The sequence below is a fragment of the Phodopus roborovskii genome, unplaced genomic scaffold (genome assembly GCF_943737965.1).
Source record: "Phodopus roborovskii unplaced genomic scaffold, PHOROB, whole genome shotgun sequence".
Lineage (NCBI taxonomy): Eukaryota > Metazoa > Chordata > Mammalia > Rodentia > Cricetidae > Phodopus > Phodopus roborovskii.
The window spans coordinates 5,186,903-5,209,401 of record NW_026126547.1 but is presented as its reverse complement, the minus strand read 5'-3'; the positions used below and the strand labels follow the sequence as shown (position 1 = coordinate 5,209,401).

Here is a 22,499-nt window from a genome sequence, read left to right as displayed (position 1 = left end):
AGATAGGACCCTACCCCCCCCCCCACCCTGTATCATGGCTGAGCACGGTATCCCTTTATAGGGAATAGGCACCAAAAAGCCACTTTATGCATACAGGATAGGTCCTGGTCCCACTGCCAGTCTCCACAATAGATTAAGCCATAAAACTGTCACCCACATTCAGAGAGCTTAGTTCATTCCCATGCTGGTTCATACATAGCCTGTGAGCTCCAACTACCTCGGGTCAGCTGTCTCTGTTGTTTTCATCATGATCTTAACCCTACTTGTTCATATGATCCTCTTTCTATGTCTTCAACTGAACTCCAGGAGCTCAGGCCAATGCTTGATGGTGAGTGACTGCATTTGCTTCCGTCAGTTACTGGATGACAATTAGGGTAGTCACTAATTTGATTAAAGAGGAAGGCCTGTTCAGACACCCTCTCCACTATTGCTAAGAGTCCTATCTGGTGTCATCTTTGTGGATTCATGAGGATTTCTCTAGCACCAGGTTTCTCCTTAACTCCACCATGGCTTCCTCTATCAAGATATCTCTTTCATTGCTCTCTCCCTCAATTCCTCCTCCAAATCAGTCTTCTTGATCCCTCATGTCCCCATATCCCATCCCCTCCCTTTTATGTCCCCCCCCATGAGATTTAACTATTTTCCCTTCCTGGGGCCCCCCATGTGTATCCCTCTTAGGGTCCCCCTTTTACCTAACTTCTCTAGGGTTGTGACTTGTAGCCTAGTTATCCTTTGCTTTCTATCTAATATTCATTTATGAGTGAGTACATACCATGTTTGTCTTTCTATTTCCATTCTTTTGCCTGCAAATTTCAAGGTGTCATTTTTTTTTTTTTTTTTAAACCACTGAGTGTAAATGTACCACATGTTCTTTACCCATTCTGTGGTTGAGATTGAAGGACACCTAGGTTGCTTCCAGGTTCTGGTTATTGCAAATAATGCTGCTATGAACATATTTGACCAAATGTACTTAGGGTGTGATTGTGCATCCTTTGGGTATATGCCTAAGAGTGGTATTGCTGGGTCTTGAGGTAGATTGATTCCCAGTTTTCTGTGACATTACCATACTGATTTCCAAAGTGGCCATACAAGTTTTCACTCCCACCAGCAATCAAGGAGTATTCCTCTTACTCCACATCCTCTCCAGCATAAGCTGTCATCAGTGTTTTTGATCTTAGCCATTCTGATAGGTGTAAGGTGGTATTCCAGAGTCGTTTTGATTTGCATTTCCCTGATGACTAAGGATGGTGAACAATTCCTTAAATGTAATTCAGCAATTTGAATTTCTTCTGTTGAGAATTCTTTGTTTATATCTACACCCCCCCTTTTTTTTTTAAATTGAATTATTTGACATTTTGGTGGCTAGTTTCTTGAGTTCTTTATATATTTTGGAGATCAGCCCTCTGTCAGATGTGGGGTTGGTGAAGATCTTTCCCATTCTGTAGGCTACCATTTTGTCTTATTGACCATATCCTTGCCTTACAGAAGCTTCTCAGTTTCAGGAGGTCCTGTTTATTGATTGTTGTTCTCAGAGCCTGTGCTGCTGGTATTAGATTTACGAAGTGCTCTCCTATGCCCGTGCATTCAAGGCTACTCCCCATTTCTTTTATAAGCTCCAATGTAACTGGATTTGAGATCTATGATCCATTTGGCCTTGAGTTTTGTGCCTAGGGATAGATATATATCTATTTGCATTCTTCTACATGTTGACATCCAGTTATGTCTACACCATTTATTGAAGATGCTTTCTTTTTCTTTTTTCATTGTACAATTTTGTCTTCTTTAATCACTGTTAAAAACAGATTTTTTCCCCCCTGATTCATAGTTTTCTCTCTCCAAGTCCTCCAAGATCATCACCACTCCCTATCTACCCAAATGCACACTTTTCTTTCTCTAGGCAACTAAAAAACAAGCAAACCAGAATAGAACAAAAGAAGCAAACAGAAAAAAATGGGCCAAAGGGGTGGGGGGAACCCATAAACACATTCAGATACAAAGACAGACACACTTCCACGCAGAAATATCCTGTAAAAACTAAAAGCGTAAGAAAATATTTGTAAGGTAAAACAAAACAAACAAACACCAAAAAGCAAGGCAAAACTAAACAAAACAATGCCCAGACAAAGAATTACAAGGAAAAAAAAAAAATAAAAAAACCTCCAAAATACCACTGAAAACATTTGTGTTGACTACCCACTGCTGGGATTAATCAATCATTGTGTATGTTTATCAACTTTTAATCACATTATTTTTTTATCTAGTATGCTATGCTATATTATTGTAGTATAATGTAATACACACACACATACACACACACACACAATGTTCATGTTTGATGTCCTTGCAAAACATATGTAGTTCAGCTAGAGAATTATCTTAATACTGTTACTGTAATTATATACTCTGAGAGTAAACAGGGTCAGTGTATGTGATCTCCAGATAAAGGACCAACACAACACATTAATGTTTAGGACAAACACCCTCATACATGAGTAACTAAATGTACACACTCAGTCAAATAAAATACATTGTGTGCTTCTTAATGTAAGTACATGGAGACAGTGAAATTAAATTATCAACAAGTAATAGAAACAATAACCCAAAGAAATGTCAGAGAATGCAATACAAGCTGCACAATGTAAGATATTATTAGATAATTAAAGAGCATAAAATATTATTGGAACATTTTAATATTATATTTCAGTGAGCGTATATGTCATGCTCCATCAAAAGAGTCCACATGTGCTATGTGTAACCCAACGACTGAGAAACACTGAACTGGTAGACCCATCATTCCAATGGCATGGGCCAAAAGGAAAAATTGTTTCAGGTAGGATTTTATTTTCATTATCATAATTAAATTGGTATATCTTAGATTTGCTTACACTTAAGGAAAATTTGTGTCTAATATATTTATTATTAGGTATTTTATATAGTCTCATGAAGTTGATATAATGATGTTGATAGCATGAACAGTTCCTGTTGTCTTTTTTAAGGAGGAAGACAGTAAAAAATTCAACTTTCAAGAGTTCCATTTTATGTAGAAATTAGTTTCTGATTTCATTATTCTTTTTTTTACTCATGTACCTATTTTATTGTGGACTGTCTATTTCATCTTTGCTCTAAATCTTGAATTTGATAATTGACTTAATTTAAAATTTATTTAAAAATTGTACTCATTAACAATAGATTTTCTTTACAGAATAAAACAAAAGTTGATTACAAAATAGATGTTGTAGCATGAGTTCTTGGCAAATACAGTGCATATATTCGTATATATGTTCATACATTTAGTGACACTTCTGGTGTAGGAAAATTTAATTTTGAATTATTACTGAGAAATACATAACTTCATTGATGATTTAAAATCATTAGTATTTTATTTTAATACCGTTTTTCTGAAATGTATAATAACCACTTAATTTACTAATATTTTTTTAAAAAAATAGCGTGTTAAGATAAATATATAATTTTTTATCAGAAAATATTCATGAACAAGTAGACATTAAAACAGAAATATATTCTTTTATATTACATTTTTCAGCTTCATCCAGAATATAGAAATGGGAGATCTCAAGGCATAATTCTCTATGTAAGGTCCTTGAGGGTGGGTATATCTGTCTATTCATTTTTACTTCAAAATATGCAGCAGGGCTTTTCATATAATAAAACATGTCAGTGCTAAGAACATTCTGGCATTTTGCTTTAGAACTATTTCTAAAAATATATAAGTATTAAATCATTTACTTAACATTGAAAAAGATATGCAATAATTTCCTGATATAATGCTTTCAACTCTAATGAATGGATTATTCAATTCTTAATTAAGAAAATGTTAGTATCTGAAAGTTTTATGATACAAAACTGAAGCGATGAGCTTTCAGAATAACAACCTGTCTATTTGCTGAATTGAATAACCATATGAGTTAGGCAGCTATGTCTTGTCATTCTTCATTGAACAAATGAACTGGGCTTCAGAAGATGAAGTGGTTACCCATGGTTGTACAATTGGTGAAAGAGAATGGAGCCTTCATCTCTGTATCTTAATATCTCAAGAATAGGGTTATGTTCCATTTGACAGCATAGTGTTCTTCCAGTATCATACTTATGCTGAGGCAAAAAGGGAGCATACATCTCATTTTTTTTCCTAACACAGCAACACTATGATTGATTGACAAGTTTGATAATATAATTTTCCATTTATCATCTTCTGTAATCCTCATTGTTAGAAACCAATTCATTGTTTTGTGTACCATTCTGTGTAGTGATAAGAAATCTTAGCTATTAATGGTTATACTGTAATAGACTTTGTTTTGTGTACATCATTTCATGTGCAGATTTTAAGACTCTATAACTCATCCTTAAACTATATAACTATTACTTAGGGTATAAAATATATACTTTATATATACATGTTGCTTACTATATATGCATACTTGCAGTGCATATATGTGTGTATAAATTTTCATAAATAGTACAGTATTTCTGATAGAGTACCAGGCTTTTTCTGTTGGGCCAGCAACCAGCTCCTAAGCTGGCATGGAGACTTCTTATTAGTTATGAATGCTTAACCTAGCTAAGCTCATTCTGGCTAGCTCCTTCAATTTAAGTTAACCTGTTTCTCTTTATCTACCTTTTGCCTTAGGGCTTTTTAACTTTTATTTCTACCCCTTATTTTCACTGCTTCTGGTATATTGCTGGCTGGTGGCTTCCTAGCTTCTTGCCCTGTGCCTCTCCCTCTCTTTCTCCTTATTTTCTCCTCCTTCTCTTATCTATTTCTTTTTGAGTCTAGATTTTTTTTCCCCTACTAATTATCTTTGCCTGTCAGCCCCACCTATCATTTCTTCCGCCTAGCTATTGGCTATTCAGCTCAAGGTGAAATAAGTGCAACACATCATTATGTAATTAAACAAATGCAACATAAACAAAAGTAACAAACCTTTATACAGTTAAAGTAATATTCTGCACCATAAACAAATGTAACAAGTCTTTGCCTAGTTAAAGTAACATTCTACAACAAGATAGCATCTGTTTCAATGCAAGGAGAATAATAGGAGTGCTTTATGTCCTTATGTCATTCTTAGTTTCTGACCACTTTTAGACCAGTGGTCCTCAACCTTCCTAATGCTGAGACCCTTTAATACAGTTCCTCATGTTTTGGTAACCCCTCTCAACCATAAATTTATTTTTCATTGCTATTTCCTGAGTGTAATCTTCCTACTGTTATGAATTGTAATATAAATATCTGATGTATAGGATATCTGATATGTAACCCCCATGAACAGGTCATTTGATCCCCCAAAGGGGTTGCAGCCCACAGGTTGGGAACCTCTGACTTAGACAGTCCCATAATTGATATCTCTGGTTGGTGGAAATTTGATTTTAAGGTCATCCTAGCATCCTAGCATGATGATAATAAGCATCAAATACAATGATTAACTTAGTATAACTCCTTTTTTGTGGACATACATTTTGAGGGTTTTTAGATTGCTTTAAGTGTTTGGCATTTTGTTTTCCTGTTGTGATTTAAGTAGCTGTGTATTATACCTTTATTAGAAAACGCCACTGCACAAGTGACATCCACAGGAAGCCTCATATTTCAGAACTTTGAGGAATCCATGAGTGGAGTTTATACATGTTTCCTTGAGTACAAACCGACTGTGGAAGAAGTTGTTAAAAATCTTCAACTGAAATATGTTATTTATGGTAAGAAGCAAATTTAATTATGTTTTAACATATCTCAATGTTTTAAAATGCTTTAACAAGTTTGTTGTTTTGTATATTTTTATTATTTAAAACTATTTTTAAATTTAAATATTTTGATCATATTCTTCACCTCCCCCAGATCCTCTCCCTTGCCCTACACACTCAACATTAAGTTCTTTCTCAAAAAAAAAAAAAACAAAAAAACAAAATAACCAATACAATAGCAGAACCTCTGCCCCAAAACAAGAAAACAAAATAAAGCACTACCCCTAAAACCAAACCAAATCAAACTAAACCCCTCCTAATTGTAACCAAATAAAACCACATATACATAAAAGTATGGAGTCCATTATAGTTGGTCAACTATTTCTGAACATGATGCCTGCCCTGGAGTGGTTGATATACTCAGTGTCATTCCATTGGACATGATTCATTTTCCCTCTCCCAGCAGGTATAAATGATAGTTCAGTAGTTAACCTTTAGTGGCTAGGTTCCCTCCCTCCCTCCCTCCTCCCTCCCACTTTCCCTCCCCCATTCTCTCTCTCTCTCTCTCTCTCTCTCTCTCTCTCTCTTTCTTCCACAGTGTTAATTGCTTTTGCCCTAGGTTCCTGGACTATTTAGTCTCAGGTTCTTGGTCATCCAAACAGTGTTGGGAGGGTCTGGTTTCCATTTTCTGGAGTGGGCCTTAAGTCAGATCAGATATTGGTTTGTTACTCTCACAAGCTTTGTGCCATCATTGCCCTAGCATATCTTGCAGGTACTACACCATTGTAGATAAAGGATTTGTGGCTGTCTCGGTGTATATCTTTTGAGGGCATGCAGAGTGCTTTCCTATACCAAAGATGCTGTAACACAGGGCTTGTATATAGGCACTGGCTCATGTTCAAAGATTTGGGTAGGTTTTTGTCTTCAATACAGTTTGTGGAGAGCAACCTATAGTCTTGGAAATAACCTGGGTTATATGGGGATTCCTATGGGAGCTCCTTTAGCCAACAACTCAGTTAGATGTAACCCAATGCCAGTACAGGAAGCTTCATTTTGTGACAAGAGATGGCCTGGTGGGACTCTGTCTCCCCATTATTTGGTGATTTAATTTACATTGCTTTCATATATGTTTGTATTTTAGGAAGGTTGTTCTTTATTAGGTTTCCATACTACCCCTCAAATGGCCCTTAATTTTAGCGGTCTTTCCCTATACTCTCTCCTGCAACTCCCTATCCTCTCCACCTTCCCACTTGATCTCATTCCAGCACATTTTGCCATCCATATGTATCCTGTTTCCCTTTCCTAACAAGATTTGTTCCCTCTAGTCCCTTTTTCTATCCGCTGTGGTACTATAGACTATAGACTGCAGCTTGGTTATCGTTGTCTTAACAGCTAATATGCACATGTTAGTGAATACAAATCATATTTGTCTTTCTGGGATACCTTACTTAGTATGATTTCTTTCTAGTTCCATCCATTAGCTCTGCAAATTTCATGATGTCATTTTTAATGGCTAAGTAATACTCCGCTATGTTATTGTACCACTTCTGTTGAGGTTCATCTAGGTGTTTCCAATCTTTGATATTAGGAATTTAGGAGGGTAGTTTTTTAAAAAGACAATTTTAAGTTTATGTTTTTTGACAATATTTAAAATAACTTTGCTGTTTTTGGTTTTCTAATTAAAAGAATTCCTACTCACCCAAGTTATGTTGATATGTAAGGAGACAGACTGGTTACCAAAGTGGCCTTTTAGTTATTATAGTCAGCCAGTAGAACCATGTTTTCAAATCACAGTGATATAATGATCATAGTTTGAACTATTTTTCAAATCTAAGTGCCATGGTTGATGGTTTGCCCCATCCTCTTTATTGGGAGCAGGAAGCCCACTATAAATCCCTAATCTTAGGTTATTCTGCTGAGGAATAAAATTGAGAGGGTTGATTGGATGTGAAATAAAGAGAATAATGTAAATCACAGTTACTTACAAGTTTAATCAAATTGCTGGGATCCTGTGTAGTAGGTTGAAAATGACAGAGAGGTCTTCATGTTATCTTCAGAGCATTTGAGTGTAAGCTTACAAGATCAAAGGGACTTGACTCTGTAAGTTAAGACTCTTGCCATGGAGAGATGCTCCTGTATTAGTTATTTTTCTTGCTGCTGTGAAAAACGCCTGGAAAGGAACATTCAGGAAGGAGGGAATATTTTGGCTAGACCATCATGTCAGGAAGACATGGTACTAGAAACATGATTTAGGGAGCAGACAGATGAATTCCGTGCTCATTCTTTTCTTTTATATTAACCCATTGTTCCCAATTTTTAATACAGTCTGGGATCACAGTGTCTGAGATGATGCCAGCCATATTTGGGATGGATCTTCATCCCTCAGTTAAAGCTTTCTGGAAACATTCTCCATTATTCCAAATTTAGGCATGTTGATAAAGTTTAAAGGTCACAATGCTGAATTAACTGAGTAAACCTAATTAATCATAAGGGGTTTGTCTAGAGACATGACACATCTCAGCCTAGGTCTTGCAGGCCTGAATTCACAGCATCTCTCCATCCTCAGTGCTGTGGTTATGTGTGCTACCATGCCCTACTACAGGAGTTGTTATGGAAAGGAAGTAAAAGGGTCAAAGGCAGAAAAGGGAGACGTGGTAATAAAGCAGAAGTTAAGTGACCATCTTTCACATTGTAGGCTGGAGTTCCATGTGCCGCAATCTACGCATCTTCTAGTCATGTTGTGCTCAGTAAGTGGGGTCTCGCTGTGCCTGTTCTAGAAGGAATACATCTTGTTTTGGTCTAGTAGGACTTTTAGATTTGTCTTCTTCAGAACTTAATACAATAAATGTGTTGTTGCTAAACTAATGTGTGTCTTATAGTAGCAGTACAAAATGTACATGCCATTGTTTTTACACTCAAATGCCCATTTATTAATGGCTTCCTGACAACATTTTGCTTACACAAAAATGCTACTCTATATTTCTAAGAGGGAGGCATTGTTATAATAAAAGACATGAATTTAGTTAGGGAAGTCATTTTTAGGTTGATTAAGTGGCTCATTTCATTTGTCTATTGTTATTTCCTATAAGCATTTACTTTAAGATCAAGGTTACATAAGCTAGCAAATATATTTGTGCCTGAGAAGTGGTTTGTAGAAATTATTATGGTAGGAAAAATTCACCATATACATAATATGTAACAGGAATGTGTTTTTATATGTAATTATTAAATACCAAGGGAGGATATATTTATATAATTTCAAATTTCATGCAACTGGAAACTAGGACTAGAATCAGGAATTCTTATGTTTTGTTTCTCATGGAAATGGTTCCCACCTAGGCAATATCCAAATCTGGTTTATAGTGTTTTATATCATTTTAAAATAAAAAAAAACTGGTATATAGCTTATATTTTTTTATTGTCTAAACAACCGAAACCACCAAATTCTCATAGTGCTATTGTATGCACTTATTTTATTTCTTTGAAAGCAGTATTGCAGCAGAGGGTTGCATTTGACATTTAGAGGTATGCTTCATTTTCCTATTCTCTTCCCCTATCTTCATGTCATGTATTTCTTATTGCCCTTCTTTTTCCTTCCTCTATTCCTTAAGACCTCCACTTTTTCCTCTGATGATTGACCCCCCTGTCTAGTTTTATCAACTGTAACTACCCTGTGCATATATACACATACAAAATATATGAATAGGAGAAAGAAAGTGGTCTTTTCCTTTCTGAGTCTCAATTACCTCATTAAACAATTTCTGAGTACATCTATTTTCCTGTAAATTTCATAATTGCATTTTTCATTACTAAATAAAATTCCATTGTGTATTATATTTCCTTTATCCATTTGACTGTTGATAGACATCCAGCCTGTTTATGTTCTCTTGCTATTGTGTATAATGTAGCAATAGATACAAGCATCTTTGTGTTGGTGTCATTTGGTTAGGTAGCTGTTTTAGTTTTTTAAGGCTCCTCTGTGTAGCTTTCCATAGTGGCTACATCAGTTTATACCCCCACTAACAGGGAGGAAAGGATCATCTTACTCAGATCTTCACCAGCAATTGTTGTGGTGTTTTTTCTTTAATGAGGGCCATTCTAACTGGAATGAGAGAGAATCTCAAAGTAGTTTTATTTTGCCTTTCTGTATTGGCTACAGGTGTTGATCTCTTAAAAATTTTTTTTTTCACTTGCGGGTTTTCTTTTCGAGAACTGTTTAGTTCATTAGCACACTTACTGATTGACAGTTTTGATTTTGATAATAACTTTTGTATTTCTTTGGTATTATGTTTATTAACTCCATGTCTGAAGTATTTTCCCTTTGTTCCCTTTGCTGTACAGAAGTTCTAAAATTTCAAATAAGCCCTCTGCCAATCTTGAGGTGGTGACCTATTGAAAATTCCAATTTTAAATTAGTATGTTATTTTCTTTTTAAAGATTAATTTTTGAGTATTTAATTTATAATTACTTATATTTACACTGTTTCTAGTCCTCTTTCTCCTCTCAACTCCTCTCATATACCCCTCATTCTCTAGCATTCATAACCACTTTGTAATTATTATTATTAGACACACACACAGAGTTGCATGTGTGTGTATATATGTATGTCTGTGTATATATATACATACACACATATATATATGTACCTATATATTATGACATGGTATGTTTCTCTCTGACTTATCAAAAATCCTCAGTGTTGTTTATATCTCCTTCCGTTCCCTCCCTCTGCATTATCCTATCCCCCTCCTCAGAAAAGATGAGCAAGCATAGCCAAAAGGCCACAGAAAGAAAACAAATGAAGGCATAATTACCAAATTACAAATAAGAATAAAAACACAAACAGCAACAACAAAAGTGATAACAATCAACAGATCAATAGACACACACTTTTTTGTTTTGTTTTTTGAAACAGAGTTTCTCTGTAGATCAGGCTGGCCTTGAACTCACAGAGATCTGCCTGCCTCTGCCTCCTGAGTGCTAGGATTAAAGATGTGCACTACCACCACCTGGCCAACAGACACCTTTTAATAATAACTTTAAATATTAATAGCTTCAGTTTCCTAGTCAAAAGGGAAAATGGGTGGGACTTAACTTTCTTTCATCTTGATGTTTTGTAATGGGTTTATTGCTTTTGTCTTCCTACCTAAATGGGCTATTTTACTTATTTTTGCAGTTCATTTCTTTTTCTCGTCTGCTCTGTTCCCTTTGTTTTTTTTTTTTTTTTTTTTTTTTTTTTTTAACATAATGATCCCAGTTCCCTCTCCCTTACTCCCTCCCTTCCTCCTTTCTCCCTCCCTCCCTCTAGAGAGGTCTGCTCTGTTCTTGCTCTCACCTTTCATGTGCTAACTAGAGTAGTATTTTGGTAAACTGTTTGGCTTATTAGTTCATTATTTTAAAAAATTATTTTAGTAATTATAGTTAAAGATAAATGTTTGCTGTTATTATTTCAATTGTATCCTTCACTGTTGGTATTTTTATCATTTCTAAATATCTGTATCTACTCTATTTTAATTTCTAACTCATTTATGCAAGCCTCCTGCTTCAGTTTTGCAAATGCTGGAAATATAGGTATGTAGCACTGCACCTGTCTGTTACTTTCTGTATTTTACAACCATTTGCCTTATAGCTCATCATGTTTTATGGGTTATATTTTCATCATTATACTTAGAATTCTAAATTTATTTTAATGTCTCTTATAGCAATTTTCTTTTAGTTCCTTCTAAAAAAATTAATAATACTGATTTCTATTTTCTTGAAGTTAGGGTCTTGGTAGAAATATATTTAAAAAAGTATTATTGCTAATTTTACCTCTAGAATTTCTTCTAATATTTAATATTTTAAAACAGAGCTGCATGATTTTTTCTACAATATAAAATTTCAAAGGTATGGTGCTATCACTCAAGCAGCAGTGTAGTGAAAACAGCCTTCCTAGGTTCGATTCTTAGCCTTGATAGCATTGACAGTACACACATGACTAGATTATTGTCCTGATTTTCTTGTTCTAGATACAATAATAAGAATGGGGATCCTAAAGGATGGTGAGGGCTAAATGAGTCACTGTTTTAGAATCCCTGTGATAATATTTAATACCTAGTTACTGTGAGGTAGGTGTTTGTTAAGGGGGGTGAATGTAGCTATTTATGGAAATGAATATAAATTTGTTTCAAATAATTATTTATTTTAAAAAATCACAATGCATTTGAATTGATTGATCATGTTTTTGTCTTTTCTTTTTAATCTTTGTAGCTTATCGTGAACCTCATTTTTATTACCAGTTCACAGCGCGATACCACGCAGCTCCCTGCAATAGTATCTATAACATTTCTTTTGAGAAGAAACTTCTTCAGATTTTAAGTAAACTGGTTCTTGACCTTTCCTGTGAAATTTCCTTACTTAAGTCTGAATGCCATCGTGTTAAAATGCAAAGAGCTGGTTTGCAAAATGAATTATTCTTCACATTTTCAGGTAAATATACAAAATACTTTTAAGAAAGACAATTTGGGGACACAGCCAACTGTTTAGAATATGAGTGATACAAATCTAAGTGCATTTCTTCCTTTTGACTTAATGCTAATAACCCTTCAAATAAGATACTGCTGATTAATGCCCTCAGTGAAAAGTGTGCCATGACACTTTACTATTGAATGAAAGTGTGAGAAGGACCCATACTATTTAGTTACAGTAACCAGTTAGTGGGAGCATTTGCTTGTAAAGTGGCTAGCACTGTAAAAGACATCTCATCCCATTTAATGTGTTGTCGTCAATGCTGGAGCAGGGAGACATGTAATCTCAGGAATAAGTGTCCATGCATTTATAGGATCATCTCTCTCAGTTTTTTTTTTCAAGTAGAATTTAATATGTAGATTTTTTTTTTTTTTTTTTTTTTTTTTTTTTTTTTTTGCAGAGAGAATAGAGAGGCATGAACCTTCAAAGGCAAGAGCAAGATAAACTCTTAACTTCTGTAATTCTTGCTTTTCCCTTCTCCAGGGAAACCAGTAGTTTTCACCAACCTCAAGGCAGATGACCAGCTTAAGCTTTGCTCTAGCCTGTTAAGGACACACTGTTAGAATGCAGATGCTTTGCAAATCTTTGTTTTCTGGTTGTTTTAGTAGAAGGACAAGCCCTTAGAAGACTTACTTTTGAATTTATCATAGAGAGGAGATAATAATATCCAGTGTAAAATTTGCATTTGTGAGCCAGATTTGGGCTTCTTCAAATGACTAATGCCTTTGAGTATTTTTTTCTTAATGTGTTAAGTTGTCATCCATTTATCTTTTTGGAAAATTGGTAACTCAGATACTTTTTTACTTTTTAGATTATTGGGATTTTTTTTTGTGTGTGTGCCTTTAATGTACATAGAAATCTGAGGTCATTAAGGTTCACTAAAAGTGAACCTTTTAGTTCACTTTTTTTCTGTTTATATTAAAATGCATTTTGAACTAATTTCTGTAATGTTGAGGTCTGGGTTCGACTTTATGCCTTTGATATGTGGAGGTTTATGAAATCATAAAGAAGAATTAAATCATGCCATTTTTATGGAAAATTGTTATAACTGAACATTGTCATATTAAGCAAAATCGGCCACAAATCTTTTCTATTATGGTACACATTATTGTTTTATAGTTGACATTGTTCAGTTATTCTTATTTGCCTAGCTTGGTCTTCAAGCTCTGATGTTCTGACTTCTATTTGATCTATTGATTGGCTGTTCTATTTTTTTTTAATTTGACCTACTGAGCTTTTTAATTTCCAAAACTTCAACTTCATTTTTCTCTATTTCTATTTTTTTTAATTAAAATTCCCATTTATATCATGCATCGGTTTAGGTATTACATTTACTGTTTGTATTCTCACTGAATTCATTCAGTTCACTGGTGACCTTTTTTTAACATTCTTAAAATAGTTCTCTGATTATTGATTATTCTTTGATCATTTCCTCAAATTCTCTCACTTTAGTCTATTGCCATAGAGGTAAAAGTGTTCGGAGGAGCCCTGTTGCCTTGGTCTTCATCATGCTTGTCTTTCTGTATTAGAACTTGAACATACCAGATTCAATTTTTGCACTGATTTTGTCTCTCTTATCACATATATTCTATTTTTTTCTTTGATAATTTTTAAAATTTGAATTTGACGCAAGCTTGTTTTATATGTCAATCCCAGTCCCCTCACCCTCCCATCCTCCCCTATTACCCCCATCAACTCCCATTCTATCTGCTCTCCCGGGAGGGTGAGGCCTTCCATGGGGAGTCTTCAAAGTCTATCATATCATTCTTCCCTCCCTCATGTGTCTAGGGTGAGATAGTATCCCTCTATGTGGGATGGGCTCCCAAAGTCCATTTGTACACCAGGGATAAATACTGATCCATTACTAGAGGCACCGTAGACTGCCCAGTCCTCCTAACTGACACCCACACTCAGGGGGCCTGGGTCGGTCCTATGCTTGTTTCCTAGCTATCAGAACAGGGGATGAGCAGCTCTCTCTTGTTCAGGTCAGCTGTTTCTGTGGATTTCTCCAGCCTGGACTTGACTGCTTTGCTCATCATTCCTCCCTCTCTACAACTGGATTCGAGGAGTTTGGCTCAGTGTTTAGCTGTGGGTGTCTGCTTCGGCTTCCATCAGCTACTAGATGAAGGCTCTAGGACACATGTATTCTTTCATTGCATGCATTTTCAGTGTTTGGGTCAGGGGGTCTAAACTGTATTAATAGATTGAAGTATCATTTGTCCCTACTGGTCTCAGAGTAAAACTTGGCTAAAATAAGTACAAGGAAGGAGCATTAAAAATGAAGAGAGGAGATTTGGCAGTTCCAGCTAAAGGGAAATGAGAAGAGAGATAGGTATAAAAATGCAATCTGGCAACCTAAAACTATCCCAGAGCTCAAGAGGCTGGGGTATGCAGGCTCTGGGGCAGCCAGTGTTCTTGGGAAAAACTTAAAAGAAAAGGAGGATATGTTATGGTAGATCTGCTCTGCGAGTTGGAATTGGATATTAAATAAGGTAAATGTAAATAGAAGAAAAGAAATCTGGGTAAAGGTGCAATCTGTGTGTGGTTTTGTACCTGACCATAAAGGCTATGCTTGCTTCTATGTGGTCTCTTGCTAGAGTGGGGGCACAGGGCAGGTGTGTGATTTCTTGGGGTTGTGGTGTGGATGCCAAGCCTGCCAGTGTGAAGTACTCAGTGGGCATGGGATTGGGACCTGGGTAGCTGAGATATAAAGTCTGCATCCAAGTAGTCTTCTTTAGGGTGGGGGAGGGTGGTTAGATCATGGTTGTTGGTCCTGCCTATATGTATGCAGTCTCTCAAAGGGACAGCATTGGGCCCCAGGTCTGTCTCTGCGTGGTCTTAGGTCTATGTCTCAGACCATTTATCCACCTCGTGGAACACTGAATAAATTCTAACTTAAAACCACAATGTTTTTCTTCTCTGTTTAGAAGTATTCTGAAGGCCAGTCCTGTGACACATTTGTTCTGGGTTACCAGCATATACCTTGTAGTGTGGCCCCTTTGACTGTAGCTGATTAGCCACTAACTCCTCATGATTCTTTAAAAATGCCATTTTGTCATCTGGTAGAGCAGGAAGAACAGAGGATTTCCCTAGTATTTATCCACCCTCAATTGTGTAGCTCTCATGCCTTGCCTTCCCACTAATCCCTTTTCCTCCCCTGCCCACCTTTCTCTAAATAACATGTGCCTTAGAATATGGTGAGAGTTCTCTGAGTGCTCTGTCAGTAGTCATTGTTTTGATCCACAGTTGTACTCTCTATGTTAATAACACACTGTTTTCACACTCTTTCATTGCTCTGAAGCCTCTGGCATTGACCATAGACTCTACTATCATGTTTCCTTTCTTTGCTAATGAAAAGAAGGCTTTTCTGTGAGTTCTCACTCTGTAGGAGGGTTGTTCTCCAACCACTAAGGGCTGTGCTGCAGATACTATAATGGGTCCTGCCTGAATGCAGGCTGTCATCTTTTGTTATCCTGTTGCTCAGTTTATTGCCCTAGCTACAGTCCTAGAATCGTGATGGATGGTAAGAGGGAATACTCTTGCCTTGTTCCTATGTGAAGCTATCTGGCTTTTCCCTCTTAGTATGGTGGTGACTGCAGTTGTGGCTGTTCTTTATCTAGCTGAAGAAATGTGCCTCAGGCTTGAGTTAGTTATGTTTAACAAAATTGCAAAAAGTGCTCTTCATCTCATTTTCCTTAGTGGTGTGCTCTTAGAATGGTTTCTCTTTACAGTGTCATGTGGAGCCTGAAGTAAATCCTATTTGATGGTGCCCTATTGTTCTTTTGATATATTTGTTGGATTTGATTTCATTTTGTTGAGAATTTTTTGCATCTGTATTCATAAGAGTTATTGGTCTGAAGTTTTCCTCTTGTAATGCATTTTTCTGAGTTTTGTATCAGGGTAAGTATTTCACTGTGAGATATTATCAGGTAAATAATTCTCAATGCATTATCTTATTTTGGAGCTAATACATCTATATCTGGGGATATATTGTAAGCATTGGCAAACTTTTTATTTATAAATTTTGATCTTTGGCAACCTTACATTCATGTGTAATGTATTCTGGTTACTCTTCCCCAACCTTTCCTTATTTCCTTCTCACCTATGCCAGCCCCTATTATTCCTTATGGATTTCATTTGCATATTCATTACTTTTTATTTTGTGACTCACACAGTTTAACTAGGGCTATTTGTGTGGTCTTGAGGTTGAAGCTATCCTTTCAAGTTTCATGGGCTCACTAGCAGCCATACAACTAGAAACTATGCTTCTCCATCTGTGGGGATTCATTGGTAATGGTAATGGTAAGGCCATGTGAGCTCTTTCCCCATCTAGAGTTGACTGTTAGAAGGGCTTGACTTGTGTGGACCTAGTGCCAATATATATGACTGAACTCAAGTCTTCTGGAAGAGCAGCAACTGCTTTTAACTTCTGAGCATCTCTCCAGCCACCAGTTTACCATCTCAATGATAGCTACTCTAATTTGGTATATTGGTCTCCTTTCTTTTAACTGAATTTGCTTTTAGTTTTCCAAGTTTCCTACACATAAGCTTCTATTGAAATCAGTTTATGTCTTTCTTTTGTCTAAAATTATTTATTGTTATTGCGTGCCAGTATATTTGTATCATATGTGCCACAGTGTGCACATTTGGTCAGGACACCCCTTTGTGTGTGTGTGTGTGTGTGTGTGTGTGTGTGTGTGTGTTGGGGGGGGTTGCTACTCTCCTATATCGATACAGCTGCTGGGAACAAACTCAGGTTTATGTTGCTTCTTTTACCTACTGAGCCCTTTGCTACCCCCATGTCATTTCTAATATTTGTTGTCCATGATATAAATAACCTACATTTTTACTATATATTTCTCTTTACTTTTTACTTCATGCCACATATTTTGGTAAGTTTATTTCACTTTTTTTTTTTTTTTGAGACAGGGTTTCTTTGTGAAACAGCCCTGGCTGTCCTGGAACTCACTCTGTTGCCCAGGCTGGTCTGGAACTCACAGAGATTCTCCTACCTCTGCCTCCTGTGTGCTAGGAGTAAAGGTGTACACCACAACCACCTGGTTAGTCTATTTTATTTTTTTTGACTTGAAAGTATTTACTTTTCTGATACTTCATATTTATTAATATGTTTCTCCATGCCCAAGTATTTGACAAGTTTTGTTTTTCTGCTACTGATTTCTAGCTTAATATTTATTTGGTCTGGATGCATAAACCGCATGATTTTTAGTCTTTAACATTTAGAGCTGCTTTTAAATGGCTCAGCTGGGGTAGGCTCATTGTGAAAGTTTCATATGAGTTTGAGAATAACATATGATCTGCATTGCTATATGCAAATGTCTCTAAGTATCATTTGTTCAGTTAGTGAAAGATGGGCTGTGAGTTAGCCATAGTCTATTTTATATTCTGGTTTCTTTGTTTTTAAGTTACTAATATAGAGGAATATTAAGAGATAATGTTAGATTTTTCTATTTTCCTTATAGTTCTACCAGTTTTTTTCTTCAAAGTAAGCCCCTCTCTCTCTCTCTCTCTCTCTCTCTCTCTCTCTCTCTCTCTCTCTCTCTCTCTCTCTCTCTCTCTCTGTGTGTGTTTTATTTTATGAGTATATGTGGAGGCCAGAGGTTGACTTAGGTGTCATCCTCTGTCATTCTACAGCCTATTTTTTGACTTGGGCTCTCTCTCTACCCATGCACTTTGCTGTCACTTACCTGAATGGCTAGGAACTGCCTTTCTCTGCATACCAGTGCTGGAGTTACAGATGCACAGCACCACCCCAGCCCACACTGTTGTTACCTGAGTGCCAGGGGTCTGAGCTTGGGTCTTCACTTTATCCATTGTCAAATGCCTTTACTCACTGTTGTTCAAGACATGGATAGCAGGGATTCTTAAATCTTTGTAAGGATTGACCTATATAATGACTGTATTATTCCTTGGAATCAGGAATAATGCTTTTCTTAATTCTGTTTCTATTTTGTGTGAAACAAACGTTGCCTTTCCACTTTCTTTGGTGTTTGTATGTTAGTGTCAGTGTACTTTTCTCCATCTTTTCCTTGTATTCTTTGTGTATCCTTATGTTTAATGTAGGTCTCTATGGAAAACTTAGACTCTGGCCTTAAAAAATTCAAATGATCAGGTCTTTGATCCATTTGGACTTGAGTTTTGTGCATGGCGACAGACATGGGTCTATCTGCAGTCTTCTACACACAATCATCCAATTGTGCCAGCACCATTTGTTGAAGATGCCCCATTGTATTCTTTTAGCTGCTTTGTCGAAAATCCAGTGTACATAGGTGTGTGGGTCAATGTCAGGATTTTCAATTCTATTCCATTGGTCTACCTGTCTAATTTTGTGCCAATACCAGGCTATTTTCAGAACTATAGCTCTGTAGAAGAGCTTAAAGTCAGGGATGGTGAAGCCTCCTGAAGTTCTTTTATTGTACAGGGTTGTTTTGGCTGTCCTGGGTCTTTTGTTTTTCCATATAAAGTTGATTATTATCCTTTCAAGGTCAGTGAAGAATTGTGGTGGGATTTTAATGGGGATTGCATTGAATCTGTAGATTGCTTTTGGCAAGATTGCCATTTTTACTATGTTTATCCTACCTATCCAAGAGCATGAGAGATCTTTCCATTTTCTGGTTATCTTCTTTAATTTCTTTCTTTAGAGCCACATAGCTCTTTCATTTGTTTGGTAAGTGTTACCCCAAGATACTTTATGTTGTTTATGGCTATTGTAAAGGGTGATGTTTCTCAGATTTCTTTCTCAGCCTCTTTTTCTTCTGAATAAAGTAGGGCTACTGATCTTTTGAGTTTATCTTGTATTCTGCTACTTTGCTGAAGATGTTTATCAGCTGTAGGAGTTCCCTGGTTGAGTTTATTGAGTCTCTTATGTAAACTATCATATCATCTGCAAATAGAGACAGTTTGACTTCTTCCTTTCCAATTTGGATCCTCTTGATCTCCTTTTGTTGTTTTATAGCTTTAGCTAGATCTTCAAGTACGATATTGAAGAGATATGGAGAGAGGGCAGCCTTGTCTTGTTCCTGATTTTAGAGGGGTCACCTTCAGTTTCTCTCCATTCAGTTTGATATTGGCTGTTGGTTTGCTGTATATTGCTCTTATTATGTTTAGGTATGTTCCTGTTATCCCTGATCTCTTCAAGACCTTTATCATGAAAGGGTGTTGAATTTTGTTGAAGGCTATTTTCAGTATCTAGGGAGATAATCATATGGTTTTTCTTTTTCAGTTTGCTTATATGGTGGATCACCTTGATAGATTTTCATATGTTAAACCATCCCTGCAACCCAGGGATGAAGCCTACATGGTCATGGTGGATGATTTCTCTGATGTATTTCTTGGATTCGGTTTGCCAGTATTTTATTGAGTATTTTTGCATCAATATTCATCAGGGATATTGGTCTGTAGTTTTCTTTCTTAGTTGTGTCTTTGTGTGGCTTGGGTACCAAGGTGATTGTGACCTCATAAAAGAGTTTGATAATGAACCTTCAAATCCAGCCACACTGAACCTCTTAGAAGAGAAAGTGGGAGTTACCCTTGAACAAATTGGTATGGGGACCGCTTTCTGAACATAACTCCAGGAGCACAGACTCTGAGATTGACAATTAATAAATGGGACCTCCTCAAACTTTGAAGCTTCTGTAAGGCAAAGGACACAGTGGACAAGACCAAAAGATTTTCACCAATCCTACATCCGACACAGGGCTGATCTCCAAAATATACAAAGAACTCAAGAAACTAGTGAACAAAACAACATATAACTCTAATTTAAAAATGGGGTACAGTACTGAAGAAAGAATTCTCAATAGAGGATATCAAAAAGTCTGAAATACACTTAAGAAAGTGCTCAACATCCTTAGCTATCAGGGAAATGCAAATCAAAACAACTTTGAGGTACCATCTTACTCCTGCCAGAATGGCTAAAATTAGAAACACCAATGACAGCTTATGTTGGAGAGGATGTCGAGAAAGGGGAACACTCCTCCACTGGTGGTGGGAGTGCAAGCTTGTACAGCCATTTTGGAGATCACTATGGTGGTTCCTCAGGAAAATGGGAATCAGTCTACCACAGGACCTGGCAATCCCACTCTTAGGCATATACCTAAATGATCCATATCCATGCAACAAAAAACATGTGTTCAACTATGTTCATAGCAGCATTATTTGTAATAGCAAGAACCTGGAAGCAACCTAGATGCCCCTCTACTGAAGAATGGATAAAGAAGATGTGGCACATCTACACAATGGAATACTACTCTGTGGTGAAAAACAATGGATTCTTGAAATTTGCAGGCAAGTGGATGGCACTTGAAGAAACCATCCTAAATGAGGTAACCCAGTCACAAAAAGGAGAACATGGTATGTACTTGCTCATATAAGGATTTTAGACCTAGAGCAAAGGACCACCAGCCTATATTTCACACCGCAAGAAGAACTAGGATACAAAGTGGATTTTAAGAGGTTCATATATGGTCCCTCACAGAAGGGGGAAGGTACAAGTTCTCCAGGGCACAAGGAGAGTTGTTGGGGGGGGGGAGTGAGTGGAGAGGGAACTAGGAGAAAGCGAAGGGGAGGAGAGGAAAGCACATGGGACTAGGAAGATTGAGTCAGTGGAGGAATAGAAGACAGAAAAGAAGAGAGAGGAGAGAGGGAGAGAGAGAGAGAACATAAAGAGGGAGGCATTATAGAATTGAAGAGAAAACTGAACCTAAAGAAATGTCCAGAGACCTACAAAACTGACTCCAACTAACATTTTGAGCAACAGTGGAACAGCTACCATAAATACCCTTCCCTGATAATGAGATCAACAACTTATTCACCATCATGGAGCCCTCATCCAGTACCTGTTGGAAACAGAAGCAAACACCCACAACTAAACACTGAGCCGAACTAGAATCCAGATGCAGAGAGGGAGGACAAGACCAGGTTGCAGAAACACATAGAGACAGCTGACCTGAACAAGGAGGAGCTGACGGGCCCCCAGACTGATAGCTGGGAAGCCAGCATGGGACTGACTCAGGCCCTCCTGAATATGGGTCTCATCTAGAAGGCCTGAGCTGTCTAAGGGACCTCAGACAGTGGAACCAGGATGTATTCTTGGTGCACAAAAGGACCTTTCCGGTACCTCCCCCATGGAGGGATACTGCCTTAATCTAGAGACAGGAGAGAAGTCATAGTCCCTACTTAAAATGACAGTTTTAGATGACCCCTCCTGGATGGCATCACCCTACATGTGGTGTGGGGTGAATGGGAGGGGAGGGTGGTCGGGATATATGTCAGGGTGGGGAGAGAGGGAAAGAGGGAGGGAACTGGGATTGATATGTAAAAAATAAAATAAATAAATAAAAATTCAAATGATAAAACCTGCTCTTATTTAGTAGTGTCTAACCCTCATATGTGACACATTACTTGCTCTTAATCCTTTCTGAATTATCTTTTTCTTTCATTTATGATGTTGTTTATAGCATATTTCATATATACATGTATGCTCCTTCTTGTATGTGAAAATTTATGTCATGTTCGATTTGAGGCAGTTTGGCCATTATTTACTCATATACTACATGTTTCCTTCCTTCACTCATGCCTTATGTGTTTGGTGGGATACTCCTCTCACTTCATGCATTTTGCACTTTTTTCTCTTATTTTTCTGTTTGTTTGATCAGATTTCAGTCTGTTTTTCCAGACTGCTCAAATACATTGTTATCCACTTTGAGTAAATTCCTCTCAGCTGTAATTCTATGCCTTAGAGTTATTAGATGACTTTTTATAATTTAAGTTTAAATTTTTTTCATGGCAATATGTTCTGTTTTCTTTAGTTATTTGCCCATTATTTCCTTCAGCTCTTTGAGCACATTAAAAATTGCTCTCAGAGTCTAGTGTCTGTGCTGTTTCAGTGTACCTGTCACTTCTCAGGGATGTTAGTCTTAGTAAATATGTAGGCAGTTAAATAGCTCTATCAAAAGTTATTTCTACTTGAAGAGTGTGGGAAGATGAACCATGCATACCGATGATATAGGATTTATTAGAAAATAATCTGGAATGACTGAAGGGATATAAGTAATATTAAATATTAATAGAAAATTATCTTAATTGGTATTGACTATTTCATAAGTAATTTTAATTAGAAAACTGAAGTACAGTTTTCATGATGTCCCGGTAACTGTAAATAATGACAAAGCTAAGCCTTTTTTTTTTTTTTTTGGTATAGTATATGGTAAAAATCTTAAGATAGTAAATACTGTTTCTGAAGCTGTTATGGATCTGAGGTTTCAATTATGTTTTTTTTTTCA

At 36.7% G+C, this 22,499-nt stretch overlaps 1 protein-coding gene across 2 annotated transcripts in view; it reads left to right on the top strand.

Moving 5' to 3' along the window:
* The window catches only part of Zpbp (zona pellucida binding protein), an 89,184-nt gene that overhangs the window by 29,742 nt on the left and 36,943 nt on the right, over positions 1 to 22,499 (top strand). For both annotated transcript variants that reach the window (XM_051200696.1, XM_051200695.1), the window contains exons 3-5: positions 2,705 to 2,830; positions 5,557 to 5,706; positions 11,941 to 12,159. In XM_051200696.1, the coding sequence (XP_051056653.1) occupies positions 2,705 to 2,830; positions 5,557 to 5,706; positions 11,941 to 12,159 (495 nt within the window). The remainder of the gene's footprint in view (positions 1 to 2,704; positions 2,831 to 5,556; positions 5,707 to 11,940; positions 12,160 to 22,499) is intronic.